Source organism: Borostomias antarcticus (assembly GCF_949987555.1).
Source record: "Borostomias antarcticus genome assembly, chromosome: 23".
NCBI classification, from domain to species: Eukaryota; Metazoa; Chordata; class Actinopteri; order Stomiiformes; family Stomiidae; genus Borostomias; species Borostomias antarcticus.
This window is the reverse complement of record NC_140256.1, coordinates 6,454,908-6,473,449: the sequence shown is the minus strand read 5'-3', so window position 1 is coordinate 6,473,449 and position 18,542 is coordinate 6,454,908. Positions and strand designations below refer to the sequence as shown.

The 18,542-nt window shown below is 43.5% G+C and overlaps 3 protein-coding genes across 3 annotated transcripts; 1 reads left to right on the top strand and 2 right to left on the bottom strand.

Annotated features, from left to right (window-relative positions):
• Positions 1–113: 113 nt before the first annotated feature.
• Positions 114–8,439, top strand: LOC311324861 (RNA exonuclease 1 homolog; the record flags this gene model as incomplete). Its single annotated transcript, XM_084457458.1, has 18 exons — positions 114–261; positions 643–1,379; positions 2,013–2,183; positions 2,229–2,255; positions 2,348–2,446; positions 2,548–2,776; positions 3,005–3,216; positions 3,391–3,531; positions 3,605–3,719; positions 4,532–4,603; positions 4,721–4,861; positions 5,160–5,273; positions 5,345–5,418; positions 5,575–5,679; positions 5,866–5,981; positions 6,283–6,421; positions 6,653–6,773; positions 8,351–8,439. 18 exons carry the CDS (start codon positions 114–116, stop codon positions 8,437–8,439), a joined length of 2,850 nt encoding a protein of 949 aa, XP_084313584.1.
• Positions 8,440–8,595: 156 nt separating this feature from the next.
• On the bottom strand, positions 8,596–11,807 carry LOC311325030 (UDP-glucuronosyltransferase 2A1). Its single transcript, XM_084457667.1, has 6 exons — positions 11,050–11,807; positions 10,704–10,852; positions 10,409–10,540; positions 10,102–10,189; positions 9,712–9,931; positions 8,596–9,430 (listed from the first exon to the last, which is right to left on the bottom strand). Exons 1-6 carry the CDS (start codon positions 11,765–11,767, stop codon positions 9,145–9,147), a joined length of 1,593 nt encoding a protein of 530 aa, XP_084313793.1. The 5' UTR covers positions 11,768–11,807; the 3' UTR covers positions 8,596–9,144.
• A 4,184-nt stretch (positions 11,808–15,991) lies between these two features.
• Positions 15,992–16,336, bottom strand: tal2 (T-cell acute lymphocytic leukemia 2; the record flags this gene model as incomplete). Its single annotated transcript, XM_084457326.1, has 1 exon — positions 15,992–16,336. One exon carries the CDS (start codon positions 16,334–16,336, stop codon positions 15,992–15,994), a length of 345 nt encoding a protein of 114 aa, XP_084313452.1.
• Between the last annotated feature and the right edge of the window lie 2,206 nt (positions 16,337–18,542).

The following is an 18,542-nucleotide window of genomic DNA, read 5'->3' as shown; positions in this document are numbered from 1 at the left end:
CCCAGGTAAAACTGACGTCACGGCAGATGTTTAATTAAGTGGTACACGGAGCTTTTACACGTCGGTGCATTTGAGCAAACGTTTTAAAGCCGAAGCCAAATGGTCAGTTGCCGATGTTGCCCTCGGTGGGGTTTTTGGGTGAAATAGATTGTCCGTTTTTCAGACGTGCTTTATGCGAGCGACCCCACTGTCTGTACAAGCATGCCAAAGAGGAACAGACGATGTTTGACACGCTACACGAGCCTTCGGTAACAGTGGCAGGTCAGTCATGAGCTACAGGCTGTCATCAATTAGCAGTTTGCATGTCGTTTCAAACAAAGTGTCATGGATAACTTAGTAGTAGTAGGACAAAATAGTAGGACAAAATATCATCGAGAACTTAGTAATAGTAGGCCTAATAGAATGCAAACAGTTGTGTAGTGTAGGGTATACGGAGTATATCTCATCCACCACTGGTGTAAAAACGGAACAATTTCAGAATATTTAGTGTAGCCTACTGTTGTTATAGTAGTTCTTGAATCACCACTAGGCTACACCACTGAAAGCAAAACACTTTCATTTCAACCAGTCTTTGGAAGACATTATATACATAATTCAATTATGATTTACCTAATCATTCTCCGATTATCTATTTCCACTTAGAATTGCCTACTGCCATCAATGGACCTCCTGTGAGCAAGGACTGTCTGTTGGAGCTGGAGAGGATCAACAAAGAAATCGAAACTGTGAAGAGTGAGGTGGAGAAAGAGCGGAGGAGACTTTCTCAATATCAAACAATACAGGTGGACTGTACCAGCACAAGCTCCCAGAAAGTCTCTATTCCCCTACCTAGAAGTGAAGGTAAAGATTTGAATGGAAATGGACCAAGATTTGCACCGGAACGGCCAAAGAAACCCTTTTCTCCAGCGGGGAAGTATGTAGTAGACAACTCCAAACCAAGAACGGATTTGGAGTATGACCCTATGTCCAACTTCTCTGCTGACCTATTGCATTCTAGTGGCTCAGCGGCATATAAATTCCAACAGAGTAAAGAGCAGAAAGTAAAAAGTGGACAGAGTGTGAAAAGGATTCGTGAAACTGCGTGCAATGACCCAAAGAGTGACCCAAAGAGGCCACTGTCCTCAGAGTTTGCAGATGAGTCTGAAGAAGAGGGGATCCTCATCATTGATGTGCCCCTCTCTCCTGACAAGAAGAGGACTCGAGCTCTAAAGCAGCAAAACATCACCGCAAAGAAAGTACAGGAAGTCTTAGAGAAAGTTCCGGTAGCTGACGTTCCACCACCTGTTCCTGCCATCCCTCAGGTAGTCACAGTTAAACCTCAGTCTGCCATGTCAGAGGCGCAGAAGGCTGTGAAAGTTGACAACACTGAAAACCTACAAGTATCCAGTGTTTCTGTTGGCCAGCATAACACATGTAAAGTCAGTATTGTGAGTGTGTTTGATGACCTATCCAAATATCTGGAAGATCTTAGGAGTGAAGGTCAACAGGTTAGTTATCAGGAGTCCGACCCTATTGTGGAGAATACCTGTAGCACAGAACCTGAACAACCCAAGATGGAAGCATCCTTACATATGCATACAGATACAAATTCACCTGTTAAGGAGAGTGTGACTTCACTAATGGCAGAGTCTGGTTTGCTTGAACATGAACTATCCTTCTTTGGAGCTCAAAATGATCCCTTTCAACCTTGTGAAGGCTCACAGGTACACAATGCTACCTTTTCTCACCCAGTTCTGCTCCCGACCCCTTTCTCTTCATCCCATGAAGTCACTACCGAAGGCCAGACATGTGAACAGCAGCAGGTGGTCCAGTGCGTGGGTCAAAGTTACTGGTCACCTTCACAAAGTATGCCGTCACTGCCATATGCCCAGAAAATGGCACAGCAAACACAAATGTTTGCAGTTTCACCTGCAAACTACCTGGAGCAAGCAGCCACTTCTGCAGGCGTCACCCACTGTCAGCCTTGCCAACCCCTTCACGTGCCATCCACATCCCTGTCACACATTTCTCAGGGAGTAACCCTATCATCTACTGCTCCATTCGAGCAGTCTGTAATGGAGCCTGCGGCCATTTACTTCAGTGAGGAGGAGCTCAACTATTCAGACATGGAGTTATCGGACAGCGACCCGACGGAGGAATGCTATCGCATCTTCATGGAGGCCAACAAGGGAGAGGAGGAGGAAGAGGAGGAGGAGGAAGAGGAGGAGGAGGAGGAGGAGGAGGAGGGGGGATCCACGTTCAGGCCTGCTCCACCTGTAAGTATGTAGTAATAAGTGGGGAAAGGACAGAACATTTTAATTTAAGTATTCACTGGAGAGCCACAGGAATTCCACCCTGTGTGTTGCAGGTGGGTAGTGTAGATGTGGCGACACCAGAGGTTACTGTGAAACCCAAAGTGACGCCAGTCCAGAGGAAGAGGGTGGCCCACGTATCCAGGTTCACTGAGGTATACCGGAAATCTCCCCTTGATTTGCACTAAAATGCAATGCAACATCTAATTATATATAATGTCACTTTCACTGATTTTTTTTCACTGTCCTCCCCCAGCCGGTGGCCAATAGTAAAGCCCAGGTGATAGTCCCTCTGCGGGGGCCACAGGTCCCCCAGCAGGCCAACCCCTCCAGGATCCAGCAGCTGCAGCAGAGGGCCTCCATGTTGACTGCAGCCCTGAAGGGGGGCCAGGCCTTCATCTCCTCCACTACTCAGAGGAAGCTGGTGACCTTGGTCCCTCCTCCCACTCATCACCTCTCCAATCACCATGCTCCCATGCAAAACGGTGAGTAGTGGTTGGTTTGGATCAATGGTTGGTGCATTGGTATTATTAACATGCATTATGTACATCGGAACTAAGAATGAAGGGAATGTGCAAATTGTTGTAGGTATGAAGGCTTAACTCCACTAATGTGAATTCTACCATGGGGTGAGAAGTACTGGTTGTACAGTGTCACCAGCAGTTGTACTCTTCTCATATTTATAGATGGATCTTTTTGTTTTCTCCTCCCAGCCTGTATGAATATCATACCACTGGACCATGCCATCAAGGTGGGCAACAGCCTGCACTTCATCCTGCCAGAGGGAAGCTATGCTGTGCCCATAACCCCGGTCAGCACCTCAGGGACTCCAGTATTACCAGTTCCTACCCCAGTAATACCAGTCTACGCAACCTCAGTGTCCCATGTACCTTTGGCCCCTCCACTTGCCTGTATCCCTGCTAAGGTGAGCAATGCATTTAGAATTCTGCCAAATAATTTGGATTTGTGAGCTATTGTCCCTTGTTTAAATCAAGAATTACTGGCTTAATTATAGCATGCACTCAAAGCTTTTATGATCCATGTAAACTGGCAGTAAAATACATTGTAAAGTTGTTGTTGTTGTTGTTGTTCTACCTAGCCCATTGCTATGAAGCGCAAGGCCAAGCTCCGACCCGAGGTCAGTGCTAAAGTCCCCCATGACGTACGACAGCGCTACGTCAACCTGTTTGTGGAGGAGCTCCTCAAAACATCCAGCACTGTGCAGGAGGCTTTTGAGAAGGTTTGAACATGATCTTTTGTAGCCATGAGTTTTGCCCCAGAGAGCAGAAACAGTGACACTGCTCTTTGCATAGGCACTTTCTGAGGAGAAGACCGTGTATGATCGCAGCATCAACAAACTCAAGTATCTGAGTGTTGCTGTGAATGCACTGAAGAGGCTGAAGAACCAAAGTATCTCGTCAGCCAAAGGTGAGACTCTAGATAGGTGAGAGGAATACCTCTGTATAGGTCAAAGTCAAGTTTATTTATATAGCACATGTTCATACAAGCAAATGTAGCACACAGTGCTTTACAGAATAAGGAAAGATCAACAAAAACATTGTTCATAGTAAATGTTACAAAATACAAGTAAACAAAATATATGAAAATAATTTAAAAGAAACAGTAAAAAAGTTTTAAATCAAGCAAGATTTAAAAAGTATGCTTTATGATCTTGCTTAAAAGTTACTACAGTTTCAGCCATTCTGAAGTTTTCTGGCAAGCTGTTCCAGATGGTGGGGGCATAAAAACTGAAGGCTGCCTTCCTGTGTGTCTTGGTCCTGGCTCTAGGAACTGTTCAGTGCCAGAGGACCTCACAGACCTACTTGGTGTATATCTTAAAAACATGCCTGATATGTATTAAGGTGCATGACTATGGAGTGATTTATAAACTAATACAAATTCTAAAACTGACCGGTAACCAGTGTAGTGATTGTAAGACTGGATTAATGGCTTTCTTTGGTAGACCAGACAGGATGGCGTTACAGTAATCCAACTTAGTCTTTCAGCCTGGGTGAGAAAAGGTTTCACCTCAGCAATGTTTCTCAAGTGATGAAAGGATGTCCTTGTCACATTCTTAATATGGGCCTCAAAATTAAGATCAGAATCAAATGACACCTAGATTTCAGTCCAGTTATTTGGCACCAGGTTTAATAAGGCTTCTTAAGGTTACATGCACATGCATGTTCTAACAAGGTGGTTAAGTTCTATTCTTTTGACTTGTGTTTTTTTATTTTCTGCAGTTCAACATGAAACCAGTGACCACGTGTCCAGAGGCAAGATTCCACTGAATGTCACAGCACTGAAAGGAAATGGTCAGTAGCAATCTTCTCTTTAAACCCATAAACCCAACCCTATCAGATTCAGCGCACTTTTCTAATTCATCAGCACCAAAATAGGACTGCAAATATTGTATTCATTTTTTGATCCAGCTGATGCTGCTTTGTATGAGAGTTTGAAGGAACACCTTCTGTCAGAGGAGTCCCGTATAGAGAATAACTACCCTCTGCAGCACCCAGAGAGACCAGGCAATGCTATACTCTATGTTGACAACAAGAAAGGGACTACTGATCGTAAGTACAGTATAAGCAAGCATTACTGAGGTGCTGATTTTGACAGTTTGTGTCAAATGTGCATGTGGCAGTGTGCCTCTTTAAGCCAACAAAATTAATGGATCCAGTAGACTGTAATAAAATAAACCATTTTTATTCTAGGTATCCATTGGTTGCATTCATTTAACAATTTTAAAACACAAAGAATTCCAATCAGCTGATGGTCATATAGCTTGTAATACTCTCTAATGCCTGTAGATGGTGTACTTTAGTCATCTCTCTTCTCTCACTCTCTTCATTGTTCTCTGGGGGTAAAAAGCCCTAAAGAGGATCTGCTGTCGTTGTGGGGCCACTTACTCTGTGAGCCAAACAGGAAAACATACTCGCAAGGAAGAGTGCACCTACCACTATGGGAAAGGCGTTGAGAACAAAGGTAAGCAAGGCTAAGGTTTTCAAGCTAGACTAGAACAGTCACTGTTTACTCAAAACCTTTGCTCATTTCAGTTCCAGGTGGTGTGGAAACGCGTTACAGCTGCTGCGAGGGGGTGGTCGGAGCACCTGGATGCCAAGTCTTCAAGGTAAGTAACTGGACGCGTGATATTCTATTTCAAGAACACTGTTCATTCTCAATGGAGTACCAAAGTCACACCCTTTATGCTGCAGTTTGCAGGCCCAAAAATTACAAAATGAACAACCATCAAGGGTGTGTAATGCGTGTATCCCCCTTCCTCCAGCTGCACGTCCATGATGCCGTGAGCCTGGATGGCTTTGTGAAAACCCTCCCCAGACCTGCCTCAGAGAAAAGCTGCCCTGGGGTTTATTCTGTAGACACTGAAATGGTGAGATAAAAATAACTTTAGACTCCCTTAATTTAACTTCACAGATAATCTAGGTAGCATTCACAGCTAACTCCTGGTGCATTCACAAGTCTCCTGTTCTCTACACTAGGCGGCTTCTCCTAGCTGTCATGGCATTGTCTGTATGACTTAACACGCAACATTACTGAGTCCTGTTTTGGTCTGTAGTGCTACACCACCTATGGCTTGGAGCTGACCAGAGTGACTGTGGTCAACTCCTGCCTGCAGGTCATCTACGACACTTTCGTCAAACCTGACCACGAGGTTATTGACTACAACACCAGGTATTATATGGTCTCGGAACACACAGGTCGTCATGAATGGGGTCATTTTTAGCTTACCATTGTCGTAGGCATACTTTACATTGTTTTCTTTCTTTTTTTTCTTGTGTATTTTTGTTTTGTTTTAGTGTCTATTTCATGTCTCAGTAGTTGTTGTTTTTTTATTTTTTATGAGGTGTAGGTCTCAAAAGCTCCCCATGCCCTGTTCCAATACTTATTCCAAAGGAGTGAGGAAGGTGTGTTTGAACCCGGTATCTCAACAGGGATGCCCTGGAGTTGATTAACTATGTCTGTGCTGGTCCAGGTTTTCAGGCATCAGTGAGGATGATGTGTCGGGTGCCCGTCCGTCCATCCGAGACGTCCAGGAGGCCCTGCTGAGCATCCTCAGTGCAGACACCATTGTGATAGGCCACAGCCTGGACACTGACCTCTGTGCGCTCAAGGTGAACTGAACACTGCTGGTTCCATTCTCTCTAGACGTCAGTCTGCTCAATTCATGTATATATTTTGTAATAATGGGAAGACACACGCAGAGCTGTTGTTTTAGGCCGGCTTAAGAGGCTCTTATAGATCCACAAACATTTAAATGCTACAATCCTGTTGTCGTGAGCAGCTGATTAAAGCCTAGGTGATTGAATGTTTGACAGTGTGCGTTCTTCCCGCACGTGTCTTAGCTGCTCCATGGGACAGTGGTGGACATATCTGTAGTGTTCCCTCACCGCCTGGGCCTGCCCCACAAGCTGACTCTGCACAGCCTGACTACAGACTACCTGAGGAGAATCATCCAGGAGAGTGGTGGGTCAGACACATACACCCCTCCTCCCCCGCCTCTGGAAATGTGGACATTAACTGTGTTAGTCATGTTTGAACCCAAAAGAATGTGTTCCCAATCCATGAGTACACTCCAATGTGTATCAGTCTCTGTCTACATGCACCACCGGACATTAGTGGTCCATTAGAAACAATCAACAGTCAAATCAATCATACTTTATTTCAAACCTGCATGCAGATAACAAACACAGGACAGTACACACAGCAAGTACCAAACAATAGACCACAAGTTCATAATAATGTAAGTGGTCTATTATTATGAATACCAATATGATCCACACACAAACAAACACCGGCCCAGACCCTCTCTATAACCCCTACCCTCCTCCACCCTCTACATCATCTTAACGACAGGCAACACCTTCACCCACATCCAAATACATCTTCATCACTCCCTTTTTAAACTTTCTTTTAAACTGGTTTTACTCGTTTTAACCTCCTCCTCCAAACCGTTCCATAGGATTACTCCACACACTGAAATGCACAGTTTTTAGTGTAGTTCTTACACTTGTATGATATAGTTTATATAATTTCCTCTAAGGTTGTACTTATGATGACCTTCTCTATACTGAAATAGGTTTTGAATGTTGCCAGGAAGAGCGTTCTTTGATGCCTTGAACATAATTTGAGCCGTTTTGTACTTTACCAAGTCCATTAATTTCAAAGATGATTTGAGAAATAATGGTTTAGTATGTTCATTATATCTGACCTTGTTGGCAGTTCTAATGGCTCTTTTTTGGAGCGTAACCAGAGGTAGTAAATTTGTCCCCAGACCTCAACACAATAATTTAGATATGGCATAATGAGTGAGTGATACAGCATAAGCAAAGTTGTGTGATTAAGTAAATGACTGGATCTCTTCATAACACCCACACACTTGGCAACTTTAATTCATATATGACTTATGTGGGGTTTCCAGCAAATTCTTTCATCGATTACCACACAGGAATGTGTTGTGGTCAACTCTTTCTATAGTTGTATTATCAATCATTATTTGTACTGGTATGTCACTTTTCCGTTATTTCTTTTATTTTTTTTTCTTCTTTTCAAATACAGTGACAATTCATTTATATTAAACCACATTTTTTATTTATTCATTTCCTGTGTGATATCCACCAAGAGCTGCTGAAGATTCTCCCCTGAGCATATAATATTTGTATCAGCAAAACGTATACATTTCATAATTTTTGATACACCACATATCTCATTAATATACAATGTGAACAGTGTTGGCCCCAATATTGATCCTTGAGGTACCCTGCACATAATATTCCTGACCATCGATTTATATTCTCAATTTTTCCAATTTGTACAGTGAAATTAAATGGGAATGGTCTTTGTGGAAGTTGTGTGCATTGATGCTTTAGATGTAACTTGACATGTTTCATATAATCAGGTTATCAGCCCTCGTTTTGATATGACTCATCAGACAAAATGACATGGTAGAAATTGCATTCATAGGCTACACTTTACACAGAGTTTCATCGTCAGTCGTGAGTGTGTGTTGTCCATTTATCTGATGCTGTTGTGCCCTCTCCCAGTGGACCATGATACTGCAGAGGACGCTGCTGCCTGCATGGAGCTCATGTTGTGGAAGGTCAAAGAAGATGGCAAAGTGAAAAGATGGTGATTGGAATAAAGCTGACATTTGTATGTTTATTAATGAAATGTCACAGATACTGTTGAAATGTCACAATTTACTTTTATAAAGTTTTTTTTTGTTGGCTCTGTTCATCTAATGGGTTACATAAGATGGGGGGGGCATTTTGTGTTGTAGTAATTGGTTACAGCAATTAATTTTCATTTGAGAATGTATTTTGCTTTTCATGCAGCCCCTCATGCCTGCATGTTATTTTGGTATAGAATGCACTCACAGGTACTAGGTAACACTTGGGGAGAAGAATATATTCAAAGTAAAAAACGCAGTATGAAAACTTTGTGTGTGGTTTCATTAATTGTCGGCTAAACTAAACAATGGAGACTTGAGTTTGCTGTTAATTGGATTAGCACCAGCTCTGAGCAATTATGCTAATTGGATAGCTTTAAAATGCACACCTAATAGCAATTACTATGATTTTACCGAGACAAACTTCTCTTTCATTGCACACTTGTCAAAATGCACAGTGATTTATAGTTGTACTTTTGTGTCACACAAGTTTGGTATTCATGTGCATATCAGTTTTAACTATTCTTTAAAATGAGCATATATAAAATGTGGCATATATGACCAAAAATAACTTTCAATTCATCATGAGGTATTTCTGCTAATTGTGCGAGGACAGGCCATTTCAAGTGAATGGACATGCGTTAAAATGGTCATCCTTTGTATTGACAGTCACTCTGTCTTGCTCTTGGTCTTCCCCCTTTGGCCACAGCACATCCTGACACAGAAGATGCAGGTTTTGACCACGAGTAGGGTCAGCAGCAGGACGGTGGTCAGGAGGAAGGCCAGCACATCCAGACAGTGGTACTGGTACCAGGTGAGATTGTGGGCCTGGACTTGAAGGTGCTTGGCTCCTCTGTTCCTCATGGTAAACTCTATCCAGAATATGGCCTCATCCTTAGGGCTGATGGGCCTGTCGTGGTGGATCCTGGACAACCTCATGGCATTCTCCTTGTAGCTGTCCAGAAAAGACATCAGTGATCCACTGGTCTGATAACTACATGATTTATGAACTGCATGATGCAGAATCTTTTGAGTGTGCCATCCTATTTGAACCACTCAATGTTGCAGTGTTGATATGGATACAAACATTTAGTCCATTTCCCCTCTTAACTCCTTGTCATTGGTGTATTCCATGGGATTTTACCCTCTGTCATACGCAGCATAACTTTTACAGCCTTTTAATATACTTTACATTCCATAGTAGCCTACTTCACAGTGAATATGGGAACGACTTACGATGGGTCGTTAATGACCGCGTTGAGCCCGTCCACCAGGTCCTGGGCCTTCATGAAGTTGAAGTCCATGATGACCGCAGCCCCTTTGGCCTTCATGTGGACCATGTTGTCGGGCTGGTCACCGAACATGGGGATCCCCACCATGGGAACCCCGTGGTAGATAGCCTCATAGATTCCATTGGTCCCACCGTGAGTGATGAAGGCTCTGGTCTTGTGGTGACCTTTTAGAGCAAACAAAAGAGAGATATCTGGTGAAATGTTTACATTGTTAGTGCATCTATTGTGTGTTATGTAACATTTCACGGATCAACAGATTGATGGATTGATACAAGAATCAGCAAGAGGAATATTTATATGAATTCATGCATAGGTTTAGTACTCTCTTCAGTACCCAGGAGGTCATTCTGTGGGATCCAGTCATACACTCTGGTGTTCGCTCCCAGGGTCTCAGGTTTCCCCCCACTGTGTCTCCACAGGATCTGGTCATAGGGAAACATCCACACAGCACAATGTGTTTCCAAATACTGTTCTTAGTATCTGCCTTGTTGCTGAAATGTGCTATACAAATACACTTGTCTTGCCTTGCAGTACACTGACTTAGAACAGTATGAGCAGGGTATTGTGTAATCTGTGCTGGGACTCAACCATTCAGTTAGCATGTGTATGTCAGTAATAGTCACAGTGGGTTGTTGTCTGACCTTCTGTGGAAGCTGAGCGAGGGCAGAGGCAATCATGTTGCTCTTCTCTGTAGTCATGTTCTTGATCATGGAGCCCAGGGTGAACACCACAATACCATCATCCCCTGAGCTCTGCACAAACTCCTCCATGTCCTGATTACAGAATAGAACAGGGTTTCTTGTAATAACACTCATGCCTGTCACCTTCTAAGAAGCAATGGTTAATATTCCCGGCTGTTGAGCCTAAGAGTAAGACAAAATATTTTAAAGGGATTTTTAATGTGCTTTTGTTGGTTTGAGTGTGCTTTAACCATACCTTTGGTAAGGGTTTGGCAGGCTTGCAGTGGATCCCTCCCACAAACTTAAAATTGGGGAGGAAAGGACGGGGGTACTCAAAATCCCAGTATGTCCGGATTAGCCAAATGTCTGCTCTGCCCATCATCTCACAAAAAGACACTGGCCTCCCTGTTCATGGCCAGGCAAAACATTTTAGTATAAATTAGTGACACGGTAGATATAGTATTATATATAGTTATGATGATGATGATATTATATCTAGTATACTTATGATGATCATTTTTCATGCTTTTACCCAGAACAACAACATATGAACACACAGCCTTGCTAGGTTTAGACGCCCATCCCTGGGGCTGCAAGCTCACCTCGGATCTCACTGTAGTAGTTATCCAGCTCCCTCCACAGACTCTGCGCCAGCAGATCCTGAGAGGCATAGAACAGGAAGTTCCACAGTCGCTCAGAGAAGCTCATCCTGTCTGTTAGCTTCACCATGGCACCTGGCACGTAGGAAGGAGGTGCCGGCAGCTGGCCACACAGCCTCTCCCAGGCGTGGGCGATGGAGAAACGCAGAGTGTAGACCAGAGGGATGTCCAGAATCTCTGCTGTGAGCTCACTACAGGGGTAGATGGGGTCTGCTAGCATGAGGTCATACTTTGCAGCCTTCAGTCTCCCCATGACTGTGTCTGACCTCAGCAGACCGTCACACACCTGCATAGATAGCCTTAAATCTCTCTGCATGAGGTCAAAGTACTTCAGGTGGAGCTCCAGGAGGTTCAGGTGGTCAATCTCATACATGGAGAAGTGAATGAACTCTTCCAGAAAATCATTCATGACCTCCAAAGAGACAGAGACATTGAAGGGTTCGTAGTTGAAGCGAGATGGTGCGCTGGGGTCCATGTAGAGAGAGGCATTCTGCACCAGCACTGTCACTCTGTGTCCCCTGTCAATCAGAGTGTCCAGGACAGGTTTGAGGTTGATCCAGTGGCTTCCTTCGGTGTGCCAAACAAGGATGTTTCCACCATTCACATTCCCAGTGATCCACAGTAGGATCACACACACAGATACACTCTGTGCCAGCTTCATCGTGTGTGTGTGTGTGTGTGTCTGTGTGTGTGTGTGTGCGTGCGTGCGTGCGTGCGTGCGTGTGTGTGTGTGCCCACCCGGTTCACTCTATGAATTTTGTCATCCGGTTCACTGTTTGAATCTGTTACTCCCTTTCGCTCCCCTGGGCTGAGTCTGGGCACGTACAGTAACAGTGTGTGTGGTGGATCCTGAACCTTTTAAAAACTATACTGTAAATGGAAACCAATCATTAACTCAGAACTATTCTGTCAAGTAAAATGAATTATTAACGCAGAACTTGGACTCTGGTCACCTGATGTAGTGAACTAGTCCTTGGTTTTGTAAGGGTGGACAAAATAGGGAGGGAAAGGTCAACAGACAGGACAGCATGGATAGTATAGTATGAATAGTATGGAATAGTTTGTGTGACTTTGCTATGTTTGTACGTTGGGGTGGACAGCAGAGATAGTGGAGTGGAGAACAGGTAGATTATCCTGCTGCTTGTTAATTGGACGTGAGCATACAGTAGGCGTGTGTGGGGCAGTGACAGGTGGATCAGGTTTGTGTTCATTTGTGGAGGAGTTGTGGTGTGGTCCTCTTCTCCCAAACCTGAGTTACTGAATATCCAACTCTTAACGATTGTGAGGAGGACTGAACCGGTTGTGCTATTGCTAATGAGCTGATGGTATCTGTGCACTATCAGCATTTTACTCTTTTACCCCATTCCAGAGTGTGTGGTGAGGTGATTTGTGTGTGTGTGTGTGTGTGTGAGAGTGTGTGTGCGTGTGTGTGTGTGTGGTTGTGTGTGAGTGATAATGCCACTTAAGATATATCAATATTATGGACATACTTTGGCAGACCTTAATACATATATTGTCTTACATCTTATTTTCATGTCTTTATATTTTCATGTCTTAAGTTTGTGTGAGGGATATGAGAGACGTCAGGTGAAAGAGGCAGCGGATGTCAGTCCGTACTCCGAGGGTGAACTCCAAGGGAATAAATGCACAGACTCTACCATGTCTTTGGGAGCTCTAGGGGCTTTGTGAGTGTTTTTCCTGAGATGTCACCTCCTACAGCGTGGGAGTCTAAATCTCAGTCTTGTCATTTTGGCCCCTCATTAACATTTTAGTAGAGTCCTATTGACATTGAATCCAGGAATGTCTGGTGAAAAAACAATAAGGGTTTGAATAAATGTTCTGCCCTGCTAAGAAAGTTATAGCCTTTTCATGTGTTCCTGGTATATCCACAGCCCTCCGCATAGGGAGTTGATAGTAGTGTACCACTAAAATGATGAATCACTTGTTGCCATGGTATGCATTATGTAAATTAATATGATATGTGGTATGCAGTATGTACAGGAAAAGACACATGGGCATTCTGGGAATCTCTCTGTCTCCCTCTCTCTTTCCAGTGTCTATTGCAGATCTTCTCTCTCCTCATGCCTCCCCTCCTATCTCCCAGATAGTGCCTGGGCATGGGTTTTACAGCATGTTGCTTTTTCAAGTAGACATTTGCATAATCAGATTAGGACGTGGGATTGCCAGTGTGGTCCCCCTATAAGAAAGTGCTCCAGAGGAGAGAGGGTGCTGTCCAGCCCAACAATAGGGATCTCCCTTACCCCTCCTCTCCCCTCTCTCCCCGACACACACACACCCCACACCCCAGCGAGTTTGCACCTGCATCCCACACAGCGCCGGTCAACTCATGGCTGCCTGTTTCGGGGGAAGACTGGAATGATGTAGAGAGAGAGCGAGAGAGAGAGAAAGAAAAGAGGAGGGGGTGGGGGGTGAGCTGAAATATTTAAACATGCAGAGTGTGAATTGGTTTAAGGGGATAAAGAGCTCAGGGTCTATCGGTTGGCACCCAGCTCCAGAAATTCTTTTTCACAGGCGCCTGAGCCGGGAGAGTGAGGGGCTGCCTGCCCTGATCTGGCTCATTGTGATAAGCGATTCAGACAGTGTGCTAGACGCTGATAAGGAAATTGTGCTCTCAATAGATGATTACCCGTGTACTTGGGAGAGAATAGTCAATCAGGCAAATATACTTGGATGTGGAGATGAGCAGCATACCGATTCATTTTCTTTTTCATCTATGTGTTTAGTTATCCTGGTTGTGGAAATAACATCTTATTGTGTTTGAATGTTTTCTGCAAATAATGTGCAAATGAGGTGCATCAGCAATTGACACATTAATCCTGAGACAAGACTGAAGAATGATGATTGTAACCCGTCTTTTAGTGCTGCCTTTCACATGAAAGAAAACTGGAATGACAATATTTGCTGAACATACAGTAAATAAACCCACATACTATGAATACATAATTTCTAACGTAGACCAGGACAGCTAAAGAACATTGACCTACTCCTTCAGCAAATGACACAGCTCACATAGACAGGGGAGATAACCTGAAGCTAACCATCCGTCCCTATACAGTAGCGTTTGACTCATGTTGTATCTCTCCTGGATTACTAGGTGTCACCTGTCCGTTCCCACAGGGTTTTAGTGTGTGTGTGTGTCCAGCTGCCCTCTCTTCCATGTACACACCATTAGCAGGTCAAACAGTGGGAGTGAGAAAGAGGGGAACGCCTTAAAACCAACTCCATGTTTACCCTTCAGCTCAGTACATGCAGCCTTTTGGCAGGAAATGGAACAGATTTCCACTTTCACAATAGATCATTAAGGATGTAAATGTGTGACCTCTGCTTGTAAACGTCGTTTTGCTACATGACAGCTAAAGCATGAATTCTAACAAATTCTGAAACAGTTTGCTTTTTTCCGTTTGTTTTTGTATTTTTTTATGTGCTTTTTAAGACGTATTGAACTGTGCTTCCTCTAAATCTGATTTCATGGTTGACTATTTTAGAATAAATCATCATGACAGAGCTTGCAGGGAGATTTCTGATTCTCTGTGTATTTTTGTCAGTGCCAAACATTGTCAGTAAAGTGTACAGTTATTTCTTTCATTGCACAGTATCCTATTTTGAACGACTGATGAAGTTTGCGGTGTTAAGCAAGTTATTAGGCTTCAACAAAGATATCAAATCTCTCAGAAGTGCTGGTCTACATCTGCGTGTTTGGTCAGTGGTCAGGGTTTGATGGCAGGCTGACCTGTGACTCCGGGCCACAAGTTAAGCTGTCCTTTCTCTCTCTGCACTCGGACACCGAACACAGTTCAGAGGTCATCGTTGTGTCCACACAGCCATCAGAGGGCTTGTAGTGGACAATCATGGCATGACCCATTGAGCAGAAACAAAGGTGTAGACTAGGGTCAGACAAAGTGACACAGAGAGCAGGTGTACTCTTGACTTACTCTGTTATGTTTCTAGCATTGCATTAAATTCAGAGATGGTATGGACAATTTTGATCTGTTAAATTGTAGCATTAATTTGCATTATTCAAAACAATGTCATTCACAATAGTCTTTATTAACAAATCATTTATTAAATAAATAGTTCCAATAAATAACATATTCACAAATAAATCAAAATAGTTCACAAAAGAAGCATAAAAAAGTAAATATGACAAGAGCCTTGACAATAGATAATTATAAGACAATAGACAAATTATAATAATAATCAAATTATAATAATCTTTGGCTACATGACATGCTTATTGTACAAAATGAGCAAATGGATAAATAGTCAAACACACAATATGGTCCTATTATTGAAACTTTCAAATAGGATTGTCGGTTTTACCATCATTGGTTCAATCCCTGGAAGCCCATTACCGTAAATAATAAATAAATAAAGTATAATGCAGGACTTGATAATAAATAGTGCTTTGTACAGGTAAGGTCAGTTTAGGTTCATTATAAAATCAGCATGTGAACAAAAGTGTTTGCAGTTCTTAGTGAATGGGATGAACCTTTGAACTGTGATTCTGAGTGTTTGTTGAAATATATAACTAGATCCCTTCAGTTGTCCTCCGTGGCAAAATGCACCTCCCATTTTTTACTTTAAAAATACAATAATTTCCAGCTCTCCCATCAACAGGCACATTAACTGAAGACATGAAGGGAGAATACATCCAAGTTACATCCATGCAGTTTACAGATTTTCACAAGGTTTCCCCTTCTGCAGGTACAGTAGCATCCACAAACATCACATACATATCCACGGCATGCCTGTACCAGGCTCTGGAGTCAACAGAGCCAAAATGGAGTTGAAGGTTGGGCACAGTTTCACCCAGTACATAGACCAGAGCCCCTATTCCAGGAAACGTCTGTTCCCTGTGGCTCCTCTACCAGGCCTCTGAGCTGTCACAGCTGGATCCAGGGGAGGGGGCATCTGTGTCGCTGGCCAGCCCCAGGCCCCAGGGCCGGGAGGAGGCTTGTAGGCGCTCCACGTTGCCCCTGAGGAAGGTGAGCAGGGCGGTGGGGGAGTGTGAGGCCGGCTGGCCGCTCTGGCTCTCCAGCAGCTGCACCAGGAAGTTGATGTAGCGCATGGCCAGGCGCAGGATCTCATTCTTGCTCAGCTTCTTCTCGGGAGGGTGGGTGGGGATGAGCTTGCGGAGCTCCGCAAAGGCGGAGTTGACGTTGTGCTGGCGCCAGCGCTCCCTGGTGTTGGTGAACACCTTCCTGGTCATGGTGCTGTCCTGGAGGGAGGGGGCAACACATGTTAGTGTCTCAGAGACGGAGAGATACTGTATAGTGACACCTGAAAATCCTTACTCTTGACGCATCAGAATAGAGGCTGTTGTGTCTATGGATATATGATGTAACATGAATGACATGAATAGATGCAAAAAACACGATTCCCTAATCTGAGCAAAAATGTATGTTAATAGAAATGATATTCAATACAAAATGAAAGCATCAAAATGCAATACATGATACAAAACATTTGTGGGGGGAAATTCTAACTCCCAAAAATGAAAAGGATCTACTGCAACATTAGACTACATCAATTAACATTTCTTGTCTTTCATTTGACCTGAGAGGTTTTGATTTTTTTGGACCAATACCAAAACATGAAATTAAAAAATACCATAAATAAGTCCTCAGAGGGTGAAAAATCCCTCCAAATAATATTCTATCATCTCACCTGTGAGCACGTTAGCTAGTATGCAGAGGTATCAGGTTGTCCAAGCTTGTCTCTCAGGTCATCAGTGTTGAATTCTGCAGCAGCTCAGTTCTAGTTTGTACATCCACTCAGTTCAGTCTTCTCATACTCTCTGATGGCTGTTTGTGAGAGAGGGGGGAGGGAGAGAGCGGAGAGAGGGAGAGAGAGAGAGAGAGAGGGGGAAGGCTGGTGCACACACGCATTTTCACATTTTATAGCAGGGTGAGCCCTATTGTGTGACGTGTGCTGTCGTCGAGCCTCTCCTCCAGTCTGTAGCATTGTGTGAGGTGTTGAACTCAAGAGTGATGTTTCCACACGTCCCCCCAGGGTGTCTCCCATAGGGAAGATCTGCCTGCAAATCAAAGACCTGACCTACAGTAAAGGCCAACCTTTTGACTTTAAAATATATAAAAAAGTCTAGACATAAAGATTGTTTTTCAAAGATTGTTTGAAAAACAATTGAATTTGAAGTTGAATTTTCTGTGAAACATTCAGAAACCTTCATTCCCATATCATCCACTACTTTTCCTGTTATGGTTTCTCCAAATTGATTCATTCTTTTATTCACTCCTGAAAGTGACTCTCAAAGGTGACAATATGTCCAAGTTTAAATTCCAATTGATGTGAAACTGAGACGTTTCCCTGCTTGATCCTTTGCTTACACTTCTAGACACTTGTTTCTTTCTATGCCGCCAACATTAGCCACAGTAGCTCAGTCCAACCTTGATATCGCTAGCCTTGCAAGCATTGAATTCACCCCCTGATTGGGCCACAAAAGGTAAAAATACCATATCCAGATTGACAGTTGAACAATGTGGGTTTTGTTATGACTATGGTAATCTTGTTGAGCCATTCCAAAGGCCACACATAAATTACAGCATACATGTGGAGCTGGCACCCAGTCTGGGGTCACAGGCATCGGCGTAAACCATCTATCTCTCTCTCCAACCTCTTCTCCATCCTCTCCCTTTCTCCCCCCCCCTCCTTCTCTCTGCCTCCCACTCTCCACCTCCATTCAGATAAAAAAAACAACGTCTAGTTTAACCAATTGTCACTGTTCTTTTTACACCCTTCAAGTGTTGTTTCAAAGACGCAGCCTTCCATAAAAGTCTCTCTGTGTGGAGTAGGAATTTACATAATCCGATTAGGGCCGGGATTAGCCCTGGGCCTGGAGAACAGCCCCGATGGGGCTGAATTTGTGCCATTCATGGGCCTTGCTGCACTTCCAAGGGGCTGCACCTGCAGTGCTGCTGGGACCCGGGTCTCTGGATCTCTGCTTCCTCCACTGCAGGCTGCAGGTCTGCAGACGCACTCCCAGCAGGCCTCTTCAGCCAAGCCCGACCCCTCCAAACAATCACATCCATACTCAAACTACCCAGATCCACACCACCAAGAGACATCATACTGCATCTGTATCAGGTCTAGGGCTGTAGGATTGTATCGATACAACGATGCATCGCGGTAAGTAGTCTCGCGATACTGTATCGATCTTTCAGCCCGGAGTATCGATACAGCCGGGCGCTGTAAAATAAAAAAATAAAAAATAAAAAATAATTTTTTATTTACATTTTTAAATCCAGTTTAAAAAGCATTCTACAATATTAAGTTAAAAAAGCATACATATAAATAATTTTGAAAAACCATAAATACTACAATGTTGACAGTTTAAAAATCATGGATATCAAATGTAAAATATTTATTAGCTAGCTCTCTGTCCAGTCATTGAGTTT